Raw genomic sequence first — 16,880 nt, 5'->3', positions numbered from 1 at the left:
AATTAAAAGTATGAACTGAAATTTAGTAATGGCCTTTTTAAGTGCATCTGCCTCATCTCGTTCATTTGTTTTCTCGCTTGTAAGTGAGAGCTTTAATGACGTCTCCATATCTGTACTTTAATGCAACAAGCGCTTCGTAGCAGGAGGACCAGCGGGTTGGGCAGAGGCGATTCAAGGTTATGTCCCTGCTCTCTGGGCTCAATAAGTCGCCAAGTAATGCCCATCTCTTAACACTGTTGGCAACCACATCATAAAGCTGTCTAATCTCTGGGATAGTTTTGACAGAATCATTCAGTACCAAATTCAGACAATGAGCCGCACAGTGCACGTACAAAGCAAGGGGCTCCCGCTCCGCTATTCTCGCTTGAACACCAGAATAAATTCCACTCGTTCGCTGCGCCGTCATAACCCTGTCCACGGCATCTGGAGAGATCTAAGCCGTTCCCTTCAATGCACCTAATAATTCGGCCCTCCAGTTCAGAAGCGGTTGCGTTCACAGTGATCTCGAATCCAAGAAAAGCCTCAACTATCCTGATATCTGTAGCAACACCCATTTCGTCTCATCTCATCTCATCTCATTATCTGTAGCCGCTTTATCCTGTTCTACAGGGTCGCAGGCAAGCTGGAGCCTATCCCAGCTGACTACGGGCGAAAGGCGGGGTACACCCTGGACAAGTCGCCAGGTCATCACAGGGCTGACACATAGACACAGACAACCATTCACACTCACATTCACACCTACGGTCAATTTAGAGTCACCAGTTAACCTAACCTGCATGTCTTTGGACTGTGGGGGAAACCGGAGCACCCGGAGGAAACCCACGCGGACACGGGGAGAACATGCAAACTCCGCAAAGAAAGGCGCTCGCCGGCCACGGGGCTCGAACCCGGACCTTCTTGCTGTGAGGCGACAGCGCTAACCACTACACCACCGTGCCGCCCCCCATTTCGTCTCGATCAATTAAAACATACCTGAAGACCTGGCTCAGATGATCGCGCTTTGCTACGTCTTGAGTGGTGTCCATAATGATGGAATAAAATGGAGATGCATTTATTTCATGGACTATGTTGCTCTTGACTCTCTGTGATAATATATAAATTATCTCATCCTGAATAGCATGGCTCAGATATTTAACTGATCCCTCGGGCCAGCCGATCAGTTCTTTCAGGACAGGGTCGTAGCGAGCCAACAGTTCAATGATGGACAAAAAGTTTCCTGCGCTCCCCTGCCCAATGGACTCTCGGTGTCCCCTAAATGCCATGTTACATGACGCCAAGGTCAGTGTGACATCCATAATGCGCTCTAACACTTGCCTCCAAAAGTTAGCCGCATTACGAACATCCCTCTCCGTATCAGCATCTATTGTACCATGGAGTTTCCACTGCTCATAGACTACACATGCACCGAGATGGATCTGGGTAGATTCATGCACTGCAATTTTGGAGGAGATATGTTTCCAATCTCTAACTCCGTTTACCCAGGCATTATTGTAGGAGGGGGCTTGACGACTGGCAAAAAGCCAGCAAGGCTTGCAATATGCACAGTCAAGCTTGGGCGAGTAGCATAACCAGCTTCATGGAAGTTTAATACCAGCTTTAGTGACAGATGTGTAGTGATGGGTTGAAAAACTGCGATTGCCAGTGACCATTGCCATACATAGACCATTGTGTGGCGCAGCGCCACACAATGGATTCCTATCGCCACACAGACTCACGATTTTGAAAAAAAAAAAAAATTCCGTTGTGTATAGTTCCGTTCATTCATGGTGCTCTTTCTTCTCATTCACGCGCGCGCACACCCACAGAGAGAGAGAGAGGCGTGTCCCCGGACTGCAAATAGGCCTGTTAGGCTAATTAAAAATAACGCAGCCTCCCCGATTCGCCTTTCGACCCCTTATTTTAAAAGGTAGCCTACGTCGTGCTCGTGATGAGCTTTATCATAGCCTTCTTAGCTTACAGGAACTGAGTCAGGCTATAAACCAATTTTGATGCATCCAGCAGCAGCTTGACGCGAGGAACCGGCCTTATTGCATTATCCCGTTTATCCCGCTTCAGCAATGACTTCCCTTACGATAGGGCACTGGAGGGTTTTTTTTTCAGGAAGCCACGCAGAATTAGATGTTCTGATAGGGCATGCAGGCTTTGCACCAATCAGGGTAATGCTTTTTCATTATCGATAATTATGGTGTTACCTTAAGTGGTTTCTTACATCTAATTATGATATTTTATTATTATTTTGTTACATTATACTATTTATTTCATTTTAGTATTGGTTGAGGTAAGTGTTGAGTTCAATATTTAAAATAAAAACCTCCAGCTTGTTTTTTGCAATTTATTCCTTGAATGTCAACTAAAGAATGATTGAAAGATTGCCACCAAAAAGGCAAAAAACTAAGGTAAAAACCAGAGATGCACCGATTGACCGGCTGCTGATTGGAATCAGACGATTTTCACGTGATCGGCCATGACCGGCGACCGGCCGGGCAAAATTAAAATATGCCGATCAAAACTTGTGTATCACATCGGGATGAAAGTGGAAATACTCGTAATTCGCAACTAAAAAGACTGCAGCTACACTGGCAGCTTGAACATGCTTTCTAGTGCAATTGTGTTGCGCTTGCGCAGAACAGTGTCAGTCCTGCGTGCCTAATGAGCTCCGGCGCGCGCGCCGTTAACAAAAAAAAAAAAATCACTATAATTGGATATCCAAATACAGTGAATTTTTTGTGTGTGCCAGATATTGGATGTGAAAAGAAGAAAATGTTTGTGGTTGTGTGAATTTCCCACTACAGGAATTAATACGTGAGCCTATTACCAAACATCTAGTTAGATTTGTACAAAGAGAGAGAGAGAGAAAAATGTCTTTTTGTTTTTTACAACCTTGGTTGCACTTGATTCCACTGGAAATTACTCTACAAATACACATTTGACAAAGATGATAGAATGGCTATGGTAAAAGTATGACTGGAAATTATTTTTGTATTTTGATACTGAATGAAGAAATGGGTTGTTCTATAAGGCAGAAGTTTTCAGATCTAAATGGGCTTATGAAAGTGTGTTCCATAGCAGTAGGCAAATAATATATGAGGGGGAAGTTGTTTTTGTGCCAGATATTGGATGGGAAAAGAAAAAAATGTTTGTGTGAATTTCCTATTTCAGGAATTAATATGTTAATATCAAACATGGAGAAAGATTTTACAAAGAACAATGTCTTTTTGTTTGTTGTCAACCTTTGAGGTGTTGAAAATTTATTACTGAAAATCTGGCAGAACGTTCTATTAAAGAAAAGATAAAAAGAAAATAGTCTTTGTGTGTGCTGTGAAGTGGTTTGAAAAAATGAAATCGGAATCGGCCAAAATCGGTATCGGCAGGTCACACTCCATGGAAAATCGGAATCGGCCCAAAAAATTGCACTCGGTGCATCTCTAGTAAAAACTAAACTTTAACTTCAATTTTGGTGAGTAATTTTCATAAATTTAAAAGACAGGTTTTCCACCAACATCAAGCCCAGCAAACTAATGGCCTGCCCTGTAATGTAAAGTTGGGTCGAGGAATGAAACAAGGCAGGGTTCTGGTAAAAATTGTTTTAGCTGTCTTCTCTTAAAGAACTTAAAAGAATTTAGATTGAACTGAATAATCTCAAATGCTTCTTGTAGCTTTAAAATAGTCCCAGCAGGTGACTCTGAAGAAAAATACTGTGTGTTTGAACACCGCCCGCTGTAAACACTTTGCATACACCCCAATGACCGACTCCACCGACCGCCATGACACCACCGCGTACGATTCCGTCATCGGCACAGTGGAGCACCACAAATTGCTACCTGGTCTGTGGGAAACACTGCACACAGTACTCACACACACACACACACACACACACACACAGTACTCTCTCTCTCTCACACACACACACACTACTCTCTCACACACACTCTCTCTTTCTGTCTCTCACACGTGCGCGCACAGTACTCTCTCTCTTTTTCTCTCTCTCTCACACAGTACTCTCTTTCTCTGTCTCTCACACACACACAGTACTCTCTCTCTCTCTCTCTCTCTCTCACACACACACACACTCTTTCACTCACACACACACTACTACTCTCTCACCCACACTCACTCTCTCTCTCACACACACTGAAAAAAGGGAAATATCGGGTCTTTAAATTTCCAAAAATGAAGTGAGTAAATGCAACACAATTAATTTATATTCTGCTTGTGAACATGGATTAATCAAGTAGACTTCAGTTGTTTATAGAGAATGCTGAATGTAATAATTTATTTCTTGTTGATTGAAATTTATTGAATTAAAAAAACAAGCTCAGAATATGTTCAAATGTCGCCAGAAAGTGTCGTTAACCACTCCGGAGCAGAAGGTGGCGCTAATGAGCCGATAAGTTGGAGGCCAAATAAGCCAAGAAGACCTGCAACCCCGCGAAAAGTATGGACAAGTCTCCATTTTCTTCAACAACAAGTCACCGCAGAGAGAAACCCAATCACTGAAAAAGTAAGTTCTTCAAATTTATATATGTTTGTGTTCAAGAAAGTTGGGCGATAGTCCACTCGAGTGCCGTTTTCAAACAGTAATGTTACGGAACAATTACAACAGCCTGTTAACTTTTTCTGGTGTGTGTGTGTGTATTAGGGCTGCACAATATATCGAAAAAGTATCGATATCGCGATATCATAGTTTGCGATACACATATCGCAAAAATTACTTAAATTTCGATAAAAGGCACATTTTTCTGTGCCGTCCAATCACATTTGAATGTCAACAAGTGCCGCGGGATAACTCCGCCCCCTATTGCAAAACAAGTAAAAGCCTCGTGGTGATGGCGGAAGCAAGTGTGGTGAGACAAACTTGTGTGAGGAGGAACTGGTTTCCAAAAAAAAAAAAAAAAATGCACGTCTGCTATTTGGAAGTACTTTGGATTCAGGAGGGGTGATGTACTGCAAACTCAGGTACTTTGCACTTTGCAAGACATGTACCTGTAAAACAGTGGTGGGGCGGCTCACTGGGACAAACACTGCTGTACAGAAGCATAAAAACATAAAACCGCACTCTCTCTCACTCTCTCACACACACACTACCTCTCACTCTCTCACACACACTACCGCTCGCTCACTCGCACACACTACCACTCTCACTCTCTCTCACACACACACACACACACACACTACCGCTCGCTCACTCTCACACACTACCGCTCTCTCGCTCTCTCTCTCACACACACACACACACACACACCACTGCTCTCTCACCTGCATGTGTTATTAACAGATTGTGTTTGAGTTTATGGTGAATCTGTGTCGCTCACCTTCATCTCCCGGGAGCCGCTGAAATTGCCATTTTGAATGCTTTATGTTAATGTAATGTAGTTTTCAGTTTTTTGTTTACTTCAACTTAAGACATTTTCTGCTGCGCTCACAAAAATTAAGAGATTTAAAGATGATTGATGGACACCATTGCAGGTGTAGCCATGTTTTTCCAATAAAAAAATAATGTTGGAATGGAAGCGATGCATTGGGTGTTTTTTTTTTAAATGCTAGATACAGGGCAGAACGGCGAGTAGAGGTAAGAAAAACATTAATTATCGTGATACATATCGATATCAAGATATTCAGTCATGTTATCGAATATCGCATATTTTTCTGATATCGTGCAGCCCTAGTGTGTGTGTATATATATATATATATATATATATATATATATATATATATATATATATGCATTGCATGTTTGCGAACGTTAGCTAACACCCGCTAGTTAATTTACAGTTGATCGTTAACGTCAATAATCGTGTTTCTCCGCTGAGCCCCGGCTCCCGGTCCTGCTTCTGACCACGGTGCTTCGTTAAACTCGCAGCCGGTGTTGTTGTTCTTGGTTATCCTGTGCGAGGGCGGGATGACACTGTGGTCATACTTGGGTGCCCAGGCAATCTGTATAATCAGTCAACTAATCAAATTATTCCTATTCTTATTTCTCTTATTATTATCCTACATAAAGATAATAATACTAATTTCTTTTGGAACCCTCCTTCTTTGCGATCTAGCCTCCATCTCCCCGGTCTAACAGTAAGTCAGTACTACTCCTTATACACACACACACACACACACACACACACACACACACAGACATCTCCATATACACATTATTCCTCACTGTTGATTTTGGTTTTTCACTCAATTTTAAATTCGCTGTTGTGTTTGATTTTTGTTTTTTTGTGTAGTTGTATTGTGATTGTTTTGTATAATTGTACGGTATACGAATAAATAAATAAAAAAAAGTCGCAGCTGGTGGAGAGCAGCCGCTTATTTAGTAATGACATGTTTAGGACAGTGTGTGTGTGTGTATATGTGTGTGTGTGTGTGAATAAACATGTCAAATAAATGCTGGTGTGGCTATGAATATGTTGGTGCAAGTGTCAGTAAAATGCGGGCTCATGTCAATGTTAAAGGAGAACTGAAGTCATTTTTAAACTTGCTTTATTTCTTAATTAACGTGTTTTTCAATTACGTTTTCAGTTTTAGTAACCTTATATTGTGACTCGTATTGTCAACTAATTGCAATTAAATATTATACTTATCGGCCTATTCGGTTTTAAGCCGTGTTGAGTTTAGTTCGCTTGGTCCACGGCAGGTGTCGCTTATCCGCGCGATCTTCACGAGACTTGTGCGAGACTTCGAAACGTGAAGTGTCAGCCAGGTGTCAGTGCCGCCATTTTGAAAACTGTTTTCCAAACGAAATATCGCACAAAAACGAGTTTAAATGACAATTACTGCCTACTTTTTTCAAACTTTCCTGATCGCTATCAAAACAAACAAAACTTCCGGCTTGATTACATCACCGTTCGAAAGAGGGCGCGCGCGTCTTTTTTTGCGGTCGCACTGAAAGAAATCAAATTAAAAGTCTGCGAAGAAGAAAGATTTAAAAGAACTGAAAGCTGCAGGCACTCTGTATTGATTAATGTGGGAAATGCGCTCAGTATAATATGGATTTATCACAAACACACGCATGTATTTATTATTTTGAAACCCACCAGCCGACTGATCTGGCACGTTTTAATTGTACGACAGTAATGACGTAAATACCAGCGCGACGGACTAGTGTCCAAAAGTGTTTTTACATTTTACCAATGAGCTCAGTATATAGTCCTCTATATAGTAATTCCCTATATAGGGAGTAGGGAGTAGTGAACGAGTGAGTGATTTTGGACACAGGGAACGTTGGCAGATGTTGGTCACTTTGATTTCCGCTGTAATAATAATAATAATAATTTCAATTTATATCGCACCTTTCACAAACCCAAGGATGCTTTACACAGGAGTTGCAAAAAAAAAAAAAAACGCCACACTAGGAAGCGTAGTGTGAGGTGAAGGGAAAAGTTTTCAAGTTAGCTTTGAAGGAAGAGAGAGTGGAACAGTCACGAAGCGACTGTGGTAACGAGTTCCAAAGTTTAGGAGCAGCAACAGTGAATGATCTGCCACCCATAGATGCCAGTTTAAAACGTGGGACAGTCAGAAGTCCACAGACAGAAGATCTGAGGGAGCGGGAGGGACAGTACAAATGAATTAGCTCACAGAGATCGGAAGGGGCGAAACCATGAAGAGCTTTATAGGTTAAAAGCAAGATTTTGTATTTGATCCGACAAATAACTGGCAACCAATGCAGTTGCTGTAAAACAGGAGTGATGTGAGCAGTGCGCTTGGTGAGTGTGAGGTCTCTTGCTGCTGAGTTTTGGATGAACTGCCGGTGATTGAGCAATGTGGCAGGGAGACCATAAAAGAGAGAATTGCTCTTAAGAGAGCAGATTCAGTGCTGTGCAGATTGCGAAAGCCTGACTGAAAGGGTTCATAGAGATCATTACGAGCAAGGAAAGTATGAAGCTGAGAGGCTACAACTCGCTCCATTACTTTAGCTAGGAAAGGGAGATTTGAAATGGGTCTGTAATTGGACAGTGAAAGAGAATCTAGACCAGGTTTCTTTAGTATTGGTGTAACTGAAGCAATTTTGAGGGAGATGGGAACAGTGCCTAAAGCAAAACACTGATTAATCATATGAGCAATATAAGGGGAGATAGCAGATACCCAGGATGTAAGAAGTGCAGTGGGTGCAGGGTCCAGCAGACATGAGGAGGAGGAGGACTTAGTCATGATTTCTGATACTTTAGAAGAATCAACAGGAGAGAAAGCAGAGAGACAGCAGTCAGCTTTATGAGAAAGAGCTACTTGCGAGACAGAAGAATGAATTTCAGAATGAAAGTGTTGGTAAATACTGTCAATTTTATCCTTGAAAAAATCCAAAAAAGCCTGACACTGAGCAGGGGAACTGGGAGTGGTTGAGGAAGGAGGCTGAAGAAGTTTATTTATTGTATTAAACAGAGCTTTGGGTCGATGGTTGCCACTCTTAATGATGTTCGCATAGTAAGAGGATCGGGCAGCATTAAGAGCATCCTTATAGTTTGCGATGTGTTGAGAGAAGAGTGAAAGATGAATAGTAAGGCTGGTTTTCTTATAAAGGCGCTCTAGCCGCCTTCCCTTGGCCTTCATGGCCCTAAGCTCAGAGGTGAACCAAGGAGAGGCGCAATTTTAAAGGAAAAGGCAACTTTTGTACAAAACCAGGTGTGTAATAGGAGAAAAACATATACGTAATCAATTCTGTTAATTATTTCCATTATATATCGAACATGAAAAAATATTTTTAACTTTGAAATCATGAATTGACACAGAGGAGTCGAAGTTGGAGGAGGCAGCCATTTTGAGATTGTGGGCAACTATAAACCAATCAGAATCTTTCGTTAATGCGCCTCCCTCTGATCTGTGACGTCACTGAGCCCATGAAAACAGTGTTTACAGACAGATCACTGTGATTAGGAGTCCCGGCGGGTGGCTTGTATTCGATTCGTTTATATCCCGACCTTGTCAGCTGTCAGATTTATGTTCATGGACCCGGTAAGCTGGTAAATAATTTTTTTTTTTTCTTTACCAAATTCTAACAGAAAACGAGAGCGCCCGAAAGGGAAAACCGAGCCGAGCCGCTTCACGCATGCGCAGTAGGCTTGGTAGGACAAATCCAAATAGGAGTCATTCAGGATTCAGCCATGTTTTTGCTCCGTGTTTTTACTCAACCAAAGTTATACAGTCTTATGAGCTTTAAGTTGCATAAATAAAACCATTTGGTGAAACTTTGAAGAAGCGATTGTACTGGTTTTTTACCTTATTACCACGAAGCACTGAAGAGTTCTTTTCAGTGGTGGGCCGCATGACGTCACGCAGTAGATCAATATGGCGGAACGCATCTTCGCTGAGCTCAGCGCAAGCCCATATTATTAAGAGTTAAAAGATACTGTTATGCGGTCTGTTCTTTCTCTATAAATTCCATGATCGATTACTTTATATATTTATCTATCTATTTGTGGTGATTTTGTACAAAAGTTGCCTTTTCCTTTAATGTTATACTTCCGTCCTACGATGTCTCGCACAGGTCTCAGCGAATCTCGTTTACGGCCATTGCTTTGACATATGGACTGATATCAGAGGTGGGGACTTGAGACTTGGACTCGAGTTGACTCGAGTCACTGTTTTCATGACTTGTGACTTGACTTGACAAAACATGAAAATACTTGAGACTTGACTCGGACTTGGAAGTTTAAGACTCGGGACTTGACTTGACACACGATGACTTGAGTGTTATTTCCATCGTGTTTTTATTGTGAAAATAAAATGTAATATGCACATACTTCAGTAATTTTGATTGCACTGCCGTTGCGTTGTCACCGCCCTGTCCATCAGGCACGCTCTCTGCGTGGGCTATATACCGGCACGCCCCATGCCACGATGTGTTCACAGATTTCACATCATATCATCATGTCAGCCATCCCAAGAGTAATCACTTTCGGCTTCAAGGGCTACTGCCGAGAAGGTAAACGACGAACGGCGCAGTGCAAGATTTGCAACGTGACGATTTCTGACAGCCAGACCATGACCTCCAATTTCGTCCGGCATTTGAAGATCCATTCTGCCCAGTAAGTTTATTAATGTGTTGTTATTTGGTGATAGCAGCTAAACTCCTCTTTAGCCAATGTTAGCCACGAGCGTGAGCGGTAGGAGGATTTTAGCCATTGCAGATGTAGCTAGGGATTCAGCTTATTATTGTGAAATTCTTATGTGAATGCTGGTAAGCAATGTAGTTACGTCAAGTTTAATGATATTGTATATCAGTAGTAGTAAGTTGATTGTGCACTTTGCAGTTGTGATGCTGAATAACATAAGCAGCTTCCTACCCTGTTGTTCTGTTTCAGGGTTAAGCTAATGGTCAGCTTGTGAACATGTACACGTTCATGAGCAGTACAAATTCGTGTAAGTGTGTTCGTGTACATTAGCCAGACTGTCCATAGGGCATAGAGGCAGGGGAGTTTATCATAGCCGTTTGAAATAGCAGTGCAGCAACCTGCACATTTTTTTCGTCACACTACCCGATCAAAAAAGAAAAGAAAACTCCGTCCCACTGCCTATCATGCACTATTGAAAAAAGCGCCACGATTTGGATTCCCCGGCATGCCACTCGCTGTTTGAATACAGGTTAGCAGCAATACTAAACTCTGCAAAATAGGCTGACTGTGCGCGGGAGTCTCGGTTCCCGCTGTAACACAGTGTTACGAAAATAAATTGTGCAGTCATCCAAACCATGAATTTACATCTAGTATATCAGGCTACCAGGCTGCCAAAACAATGGTTTGAATGACTACAATTTAGAGAGCACAACTCTGTAACTGAACAGGTGCATTGGATATTTCCCAGTGAGGTAATTTAAAAAGTCTCTGGGTAATTGTTCAAGGAAAGATGAATCCCGCGCACTGTCCTTTCCGTATTGTTCCCGAAACGTTGCACTTGTGGTAAGGAGGACAGTGCGTTAGCCACGACCGAAACGTTGTGAGCAAAGTCCCTGTGGAAAGGAATGCGCGGGATGCATATTTCATTTAACATTTATTTTCGTAACAATCTATTATAGCAGGAAACAAGACTCCCGTGCCAAAGTCGTTCTATCTGTCCCCGCTCCGCACAGGCTGAGGCAGCCTCGGAGAGGGAGAGAGCGAGAGAGAGAGCGCTTTTGCACACACCTCTGTAGCTTGTCATATGGGGTAAGATGATGTCACTTTTGCACGGGCGAACAGGTCTTCTTTTTGAGACCTAAATTATGTCTGACACATTTCTCTATCCTTTGGGTTTTTTTTTTTTACTGGCGCAAACATACATCGAAGTCACTTCAGGTTTCTCCACGTGTATCTTAATAATAATAATCATCTCATCTGACGTGATTAGAGATTGGAGGAGCTCATGCCCCTGTTAACCCAAGGTGTCGTCCTACCCTCTTTTAACTACGCACATAACAGAATGCCAATTCTCTGTTTATTTTTCTTGTTGGCTGATGACAATGTGAGAAACTTAGTTGGCTTTCAATCTTGCAATCAATTTTGCCATCAATAAATAACTTTGTGACATTATTACTGTTTTGTTTTATGTATTTTACAGAACGTGAGTATTTAAAATGCAAATATTTAACAGGTTGGGCACACGTGCCAGGGATGTTTACTGATGTTTACTGATGTATTGCCTTTTCAATGTATTAAATTCATATTCTGCTGCTAAAATTACGCCAATACGCCTAAGGTGACTTGACTTGACTTGCCCAAGACAAAAAAGACTTGGGGCTTACTTGGGACTTGCACATGTGTGACTTGGTCCCATCTCTGATATATTACAGAGCATATTTCAAACACTCATAACTTGCTATAGCAGCGACAAAATAGCGATCAAAAATGCATTCCTATATTTAATAAAATGACATACATAGTATTTTGATGATTAAAAAAAATAATTGCCTTCAGTTCTCCTTTAAAGCTACAGCGCGCAACTTCTGTTGACCCCTAGAGGAATTCTACATAATTACAAAAACCCTACCGGCGCTTCCACGTCGTGTCTGGCAGTATAGGCTGCGGTCACACACACACGTAGACGAATTAACTTAAAGGTAGAATAAATGGTTCTCAAGAACAATCGTGCAATACACTTTTTGTCAAACTCAGTAAATATCTCCTCATGGTCCACCAGCTGTCTGATCTGTGTGTGCACTGAAAAAGAATCCAGTGTTCATACACAACCATGGTTCTGTAACTGGGCAACAAAGTGGCTCGGACCGAGCCTCAGAACATTATTTCAGCCAATCAGCAGGTGCGTTCACAGTGTGTTCTCATGGAACAGATAATGCTTCCATTTTATTAAATGTTTATATCATGTTCTGCTGTAGTTACTTGTTCTTGTCTTTAAATTTACCTTCATTCTAACTTTCACCTTACCTAGATCTACAGTGTCACTATTTTATGTTTATTCTTTTCTTGATAGGGCTTGGTGAAAAGGTTTGGTTTACCTACCTTTTGTCTGTTTTGGACAGAGCATGGATCAAAACACCATCAGTGAGGCCATTGAAGACACCACCATTGGGATTTATGTTCTTAAAGAACATGCTTCAAGTGATGAAGCAGAGGACATTGGCATTGTTCTTGAAGGCATCAAGGTGTCACAAGATCTTGATAATGTAGCATTAGCTGTTGCTATGCTGTTTGGACCGATGTATGCGCTGAACCTCAGCTACCCTGCTGACCTCCGCTACACTTTTAAGGTCATCCAAAAGATTTGGATGGAACTGGATGGAGGTAAACTTTCCAACAAAGCACTTGCTCTGAAAAACAGGCTCTCAGTCAACGGCTCAGACTGATTTCTGTTGTGTATCCACTTTTGTGTGTGCGTGTGTGTGTTTATTTCTCAGTGATGAGTTGATGCAGGGTTGATTACTTTTTGTTTGTAAATCCACTTTGATTTGTCAAAGTTGTCAGCTGTGTAAAATGGTGTTCACAGGGTTAACCCTCATGGGAAATTTTTTATTTTTTATGAAGCACTAGAGCTTATTTGCCTTATTCAGTCTGTGGCATGTTTGGCTTACGTCAATAAAATACTGTAATTGTTTTGTATTCACTCTTGAGGATGCACTGTTGCGCTGTACTAACAGTTCACAGTATTTTTTAATGTACTATGATAAGTTTATACTGTATCTGCTGTGTGTTTTTATGCTGAATTTACTGTATGGCAACTGCACTGAGTCCTTCTGTTCAGGTAAAATGTGTGATCTGTAAAGTTTAAGGATCAATACAGTCAACGTTTAATCCAGAACCCTGAATCTTTGTTTTTTGTCAATGCAATTTTTTTTTTTTATATTTGATTTTTGTATTTGCACAAACTTTAAATACAAAACAATTTGGCTGGCTTTAACAAATAAATTTAAATTTAGAGACCTAACTTGGGTTGTAAGGACATCATAAAATTGCTTTTAAGTTACATAATACCTTTAAATAATATTAGCATTCACAAATCAAGTTAGTTACATTTAAAAATCTGGTATCCTGAACATGATATCACTTTAACATTACTCCATGAATTGGCATTGCAATAGTTAAAAAAAAAAAAAGTTAAATCAACTTGATTCTTTTAAATAGTCGAACATGATTGAAATATTTTTATTTAACAAGTAATAATTCCATCCATCCATTATCTGTAGCCGCTTATCCTGTCCTACAGGCTCACAGGCGAGCTTCACCCTGGACAAGTCGCCAGGTCATCGCAGGGCTGACACACACAGACACAGAACCATTCACACTCACATTCACACCTACAGTCAATTTAGAGCCACCAATTAACCTAACCTGCATGTCTTTGGACTGTGGAGGAAACCCACACAGACACGGGGAGAACACGCAAACTCCACACAGAAAGGCCCTTGTCGGCCGCTGGGCTCGAACCCAGGACCTTCTTGCTGTGAGGTGACAGTGCTAACCACTACACCACCATGCTGCCCCAAAAGTAATAATTCATTGAGAAAAAGAAGGAAATGATGTCAGTCATACACATTCTGATCATGTGGGACCGATGTATACATTAAAATCAAGTAAATGCAAAGGATTTTTTTTTCAGTGCACAGTGTGTTACTGTCATTTGGTTTGGTTAGTTTCACACTGCACTGATTTTCCAGAGCACCAAACTGTTTGTCCATGAGGGAGTTCTCTGATTGGTCAGGAGTTTGTCAGGGTGGGGTTTGATGGACACTTCTTATTGGGGTTGTTTTACTGCTGGAGGTCAAGATTTTGGGAAAAATATGATGTAATTATTTGAACTGAACACAAAGTTGTGTGTTGAGTTTCAAACAGACAGTAAAACAGTTGGTGTGTATCATTCTCTGCTCACACACACACCTCTGATTTCTGGGGGTTTGGAGTGGACCTGAGTACAGGTGGTGTGTTCACGTGTGTCAAAAAGTTGGTTTAATAACCTGTTAGTGTAAAAAGTGAAACCATCTCCTGTAAAAGTACTTTTTGTTTGAAGAAGATTAGAGTCACTATTAACAAGCATTAATCTAAACACTGCAGTTCAGTGTGACATTAAAATAACAAACCATGCAGTAATACATTTATAAATAAAAATAAAAACACTCACTCAGCTTTTCTGGAGGCTTTGACCACTGGCAGCAGCTTCAGAAGACATTCATCTGATGGGTAATATTTCCTCAAATTAAACTCATCCAGCTCCTGTTCTGAGTTCAGTAACACAAACACCAGAGCTGACCACTGAGCAGGAGAGAGTCTGACTCCACTGAGACGACTGAAATCATCTCTGTTCAGGTAACGTTGTACTTCCTGCACAAGAGAATGATCATTCAGTTCATTCAGACAGTGGAACAGATTGATGGATTTCTCTGGAGATGGATTCTCCCTGATCTTCTCCTTGATGTACTCGACTGTTTCCTGTTTGCTGTGAGTGCTACTTCCTGTCTGGGGCAGTAGGTCTCGTAAGAGAGTCTGATTGGACTCCAGTGAGAGACCCAGAAGGAAGCGGAGGAACAGGTCCAGGTGTCCATTCTCACTCTGTAAGGCCTTGTTCACTGCACTCCTGAGGAAATCAGACATGTTTGATTTGGTGAAAAGATCAGACAGATCAGTGGTTTGTTGTTCTGTTACTTTTCTGCTGATGAAAGAGATAAACGTGTATAAAGCAGCCAGAAACTCCTGAACACTCAGATGTACGAAGCTGAACACCTTCCCCAGGTGAAGCCCAAACTCCTCTCTGAAGATTTGGGTACACACTCCTGAGTACACTGACACTTCTCTCACATCAATGCCACACTCTCTCAGGTCTTCCTCATAGAAGATCAGGTTTCCTTTCTCCAGCTGTTGGAAAGCCAGTTTTCCCAGTGCCAGGATACTCGCTCTGGTCTGCTGAGGATCAGGCTCACATTTCTGATGGTACTTTTGGTCCTTGTGTTTGATCTGAAAGATCAGGAAGCGTGTGAACATTTGAGTCAGAGTCTTGGGGATCTCTCCACTCTCTGCTTCACCCAACATTTTCTCGAGAACAGTGGCTGAGATCCAGCAGAAGACTGGAATGTGGCACATTATGTAGAGGCTTCTTGAAGACTTCATGTTTTTGATGATTTTATTGGCCAGGCTCTGATCACTGATCCTCTTCCTGAAGTACTCCTCTTTCTGAGGATCACTGAACCCTCGTACCTCTGTTACCTGGTCTACACACTCAGGAGGGATCTGATTGGCTGCTCCTGGTCGAGAGGTTATCCAGAGGAGAGCAGAGGGAAGCAGATTCCCCTTGATGAGGTTTGTCAGCAGCACATCCACTGAGGCCGACTCTGTCACATCACACAATCTCTCATTGTTCTGGAAATTTAGAGGAAGTCGACACTCATCCAGACCATCAAAGATCAACAGGACTTTGTTCACATCACAGTCTATTAATCGAAATCCTTTCATTTCTGGGAAAAAGTGATGAAGAAGAGTCATCAGACTGAGATTTCTCTCCTTCATCAGATTCAGCTCTCTAAAGGGAAGTGGGAACATGAAGGTGACGTCCTGATTCGCTTCTCCTTCAGTCCAGTCCAGAATGAACTTCTGCACAGAGACTGTTTTTCCAATTCCAGCAACTCCTTTAGTCAGCACACTTCTGATGGACGTGTCTTTAAAGAGATCCTTACATTTGATGGGTGTCTCCTGTGTTGCTGGTCTCCTGGACGCCGTCTCAATCTGTCTCACCTCATGTTCTTTATTGACATCTCCACTCCAACCCTCTGTGATGTAGAGCTCTGTGTAGATCTCATTCAGAAGAGCTGAGCTTCCATGCTGTGAGATTCCTTCATTAATTCTTTTAAACTTCTCCCTCAGGTTGGATTTCAGATTTTGCTGATACACAGAGACGTGTTCTGAGAAACAAAGTAATAACATCTTTTCATCCAAAATCACTGAGAACAATATAAATAAAATATTGATGTGCGTTCCTGATTAATGTATAGAATTTAGATGGAAAATATATACATTGTAAAATAAAACTAATTTCAGAGTTCTAATATCACTGACTTATTCAGCTTGATAAATTTAATATGATGTATTTAAATATGAACCAAACTGAAGGAGATAAAATAAAGTGATGACTCAGAGCTCTTACTGTTGCGCAGTGTGTGAGCGAGATCTGTGTGGTTCATGTTCTTCAGGAAGTGCAGTGTGATCTTCAGCACTCCCTCTCTGACACTGCTCTGATCCTCCTCATCCTCCACCTCCCTCTCAGAGCATGCTGGGGAATCTGGACTCAGGAGCTTCTTAAACCTCTTCAGCTCCTTCTGGATCACACTGATGACTTTGTGTTCCAGCTCCTGGTGAGAAACACACAGGAACAGACCCCAATATTATAATGTTACACAGTGAGAGAGGATTTATTTTAGGAAAAGAAGAAAAGTCAGTTACAACTGAAATTGTGTCTGATTACCCATAATGCTG

General features: G+C 41.5%; 1 protein-coding gene across 1 annotated transcript in view; it reads right to left on the bottom strand.

Moving 5' to 3' along the window:
- Positions 1-16,880, bottom strand: part of LOC132887194 (NACHT, LRR and PYD domains-containing protein 12-like) — a 101,837-nt gene that overhangs the window by 57,590 nt on the left and 27,367 nt on the right. The window contains exons 6-7 of the mRNA XM_060922665.1: positions 16,552-16,756; positions 14,539-16,309 (exon numbers count right to left, since the gene is read on the bottom strand). Of these exons, the coding sequence (XP_060778648.1) occupies positions 14,539-16,309; positions 16,552-16,756 (1,976 nt within the window). The remainder of the gene's footprint in view (positions 1-14,538; positions 16,310-16,551; positions 16,757-16,880) is intronic.

The sequence above is a fragment of the Neoarius graeffei genome, chromosome 5 (genome assembly GCF_027579695.1).
Source record: "Neoarius graeffei isolate fNeoGra1 chromosome 5, fNeoGra1.pri, whole genome shotgun sequence".
NCBI lineage: Eukaryota > Metazoa > Chordata > Actinopteri > Siluriformes > Ariidae > Neoarius > Neoarius graeffei.
The sequence above is the reverse complement of the archived record's forward strand: the minus strand, read 5'-3'. Positions and strand labels throughout refer to the sequence as shown.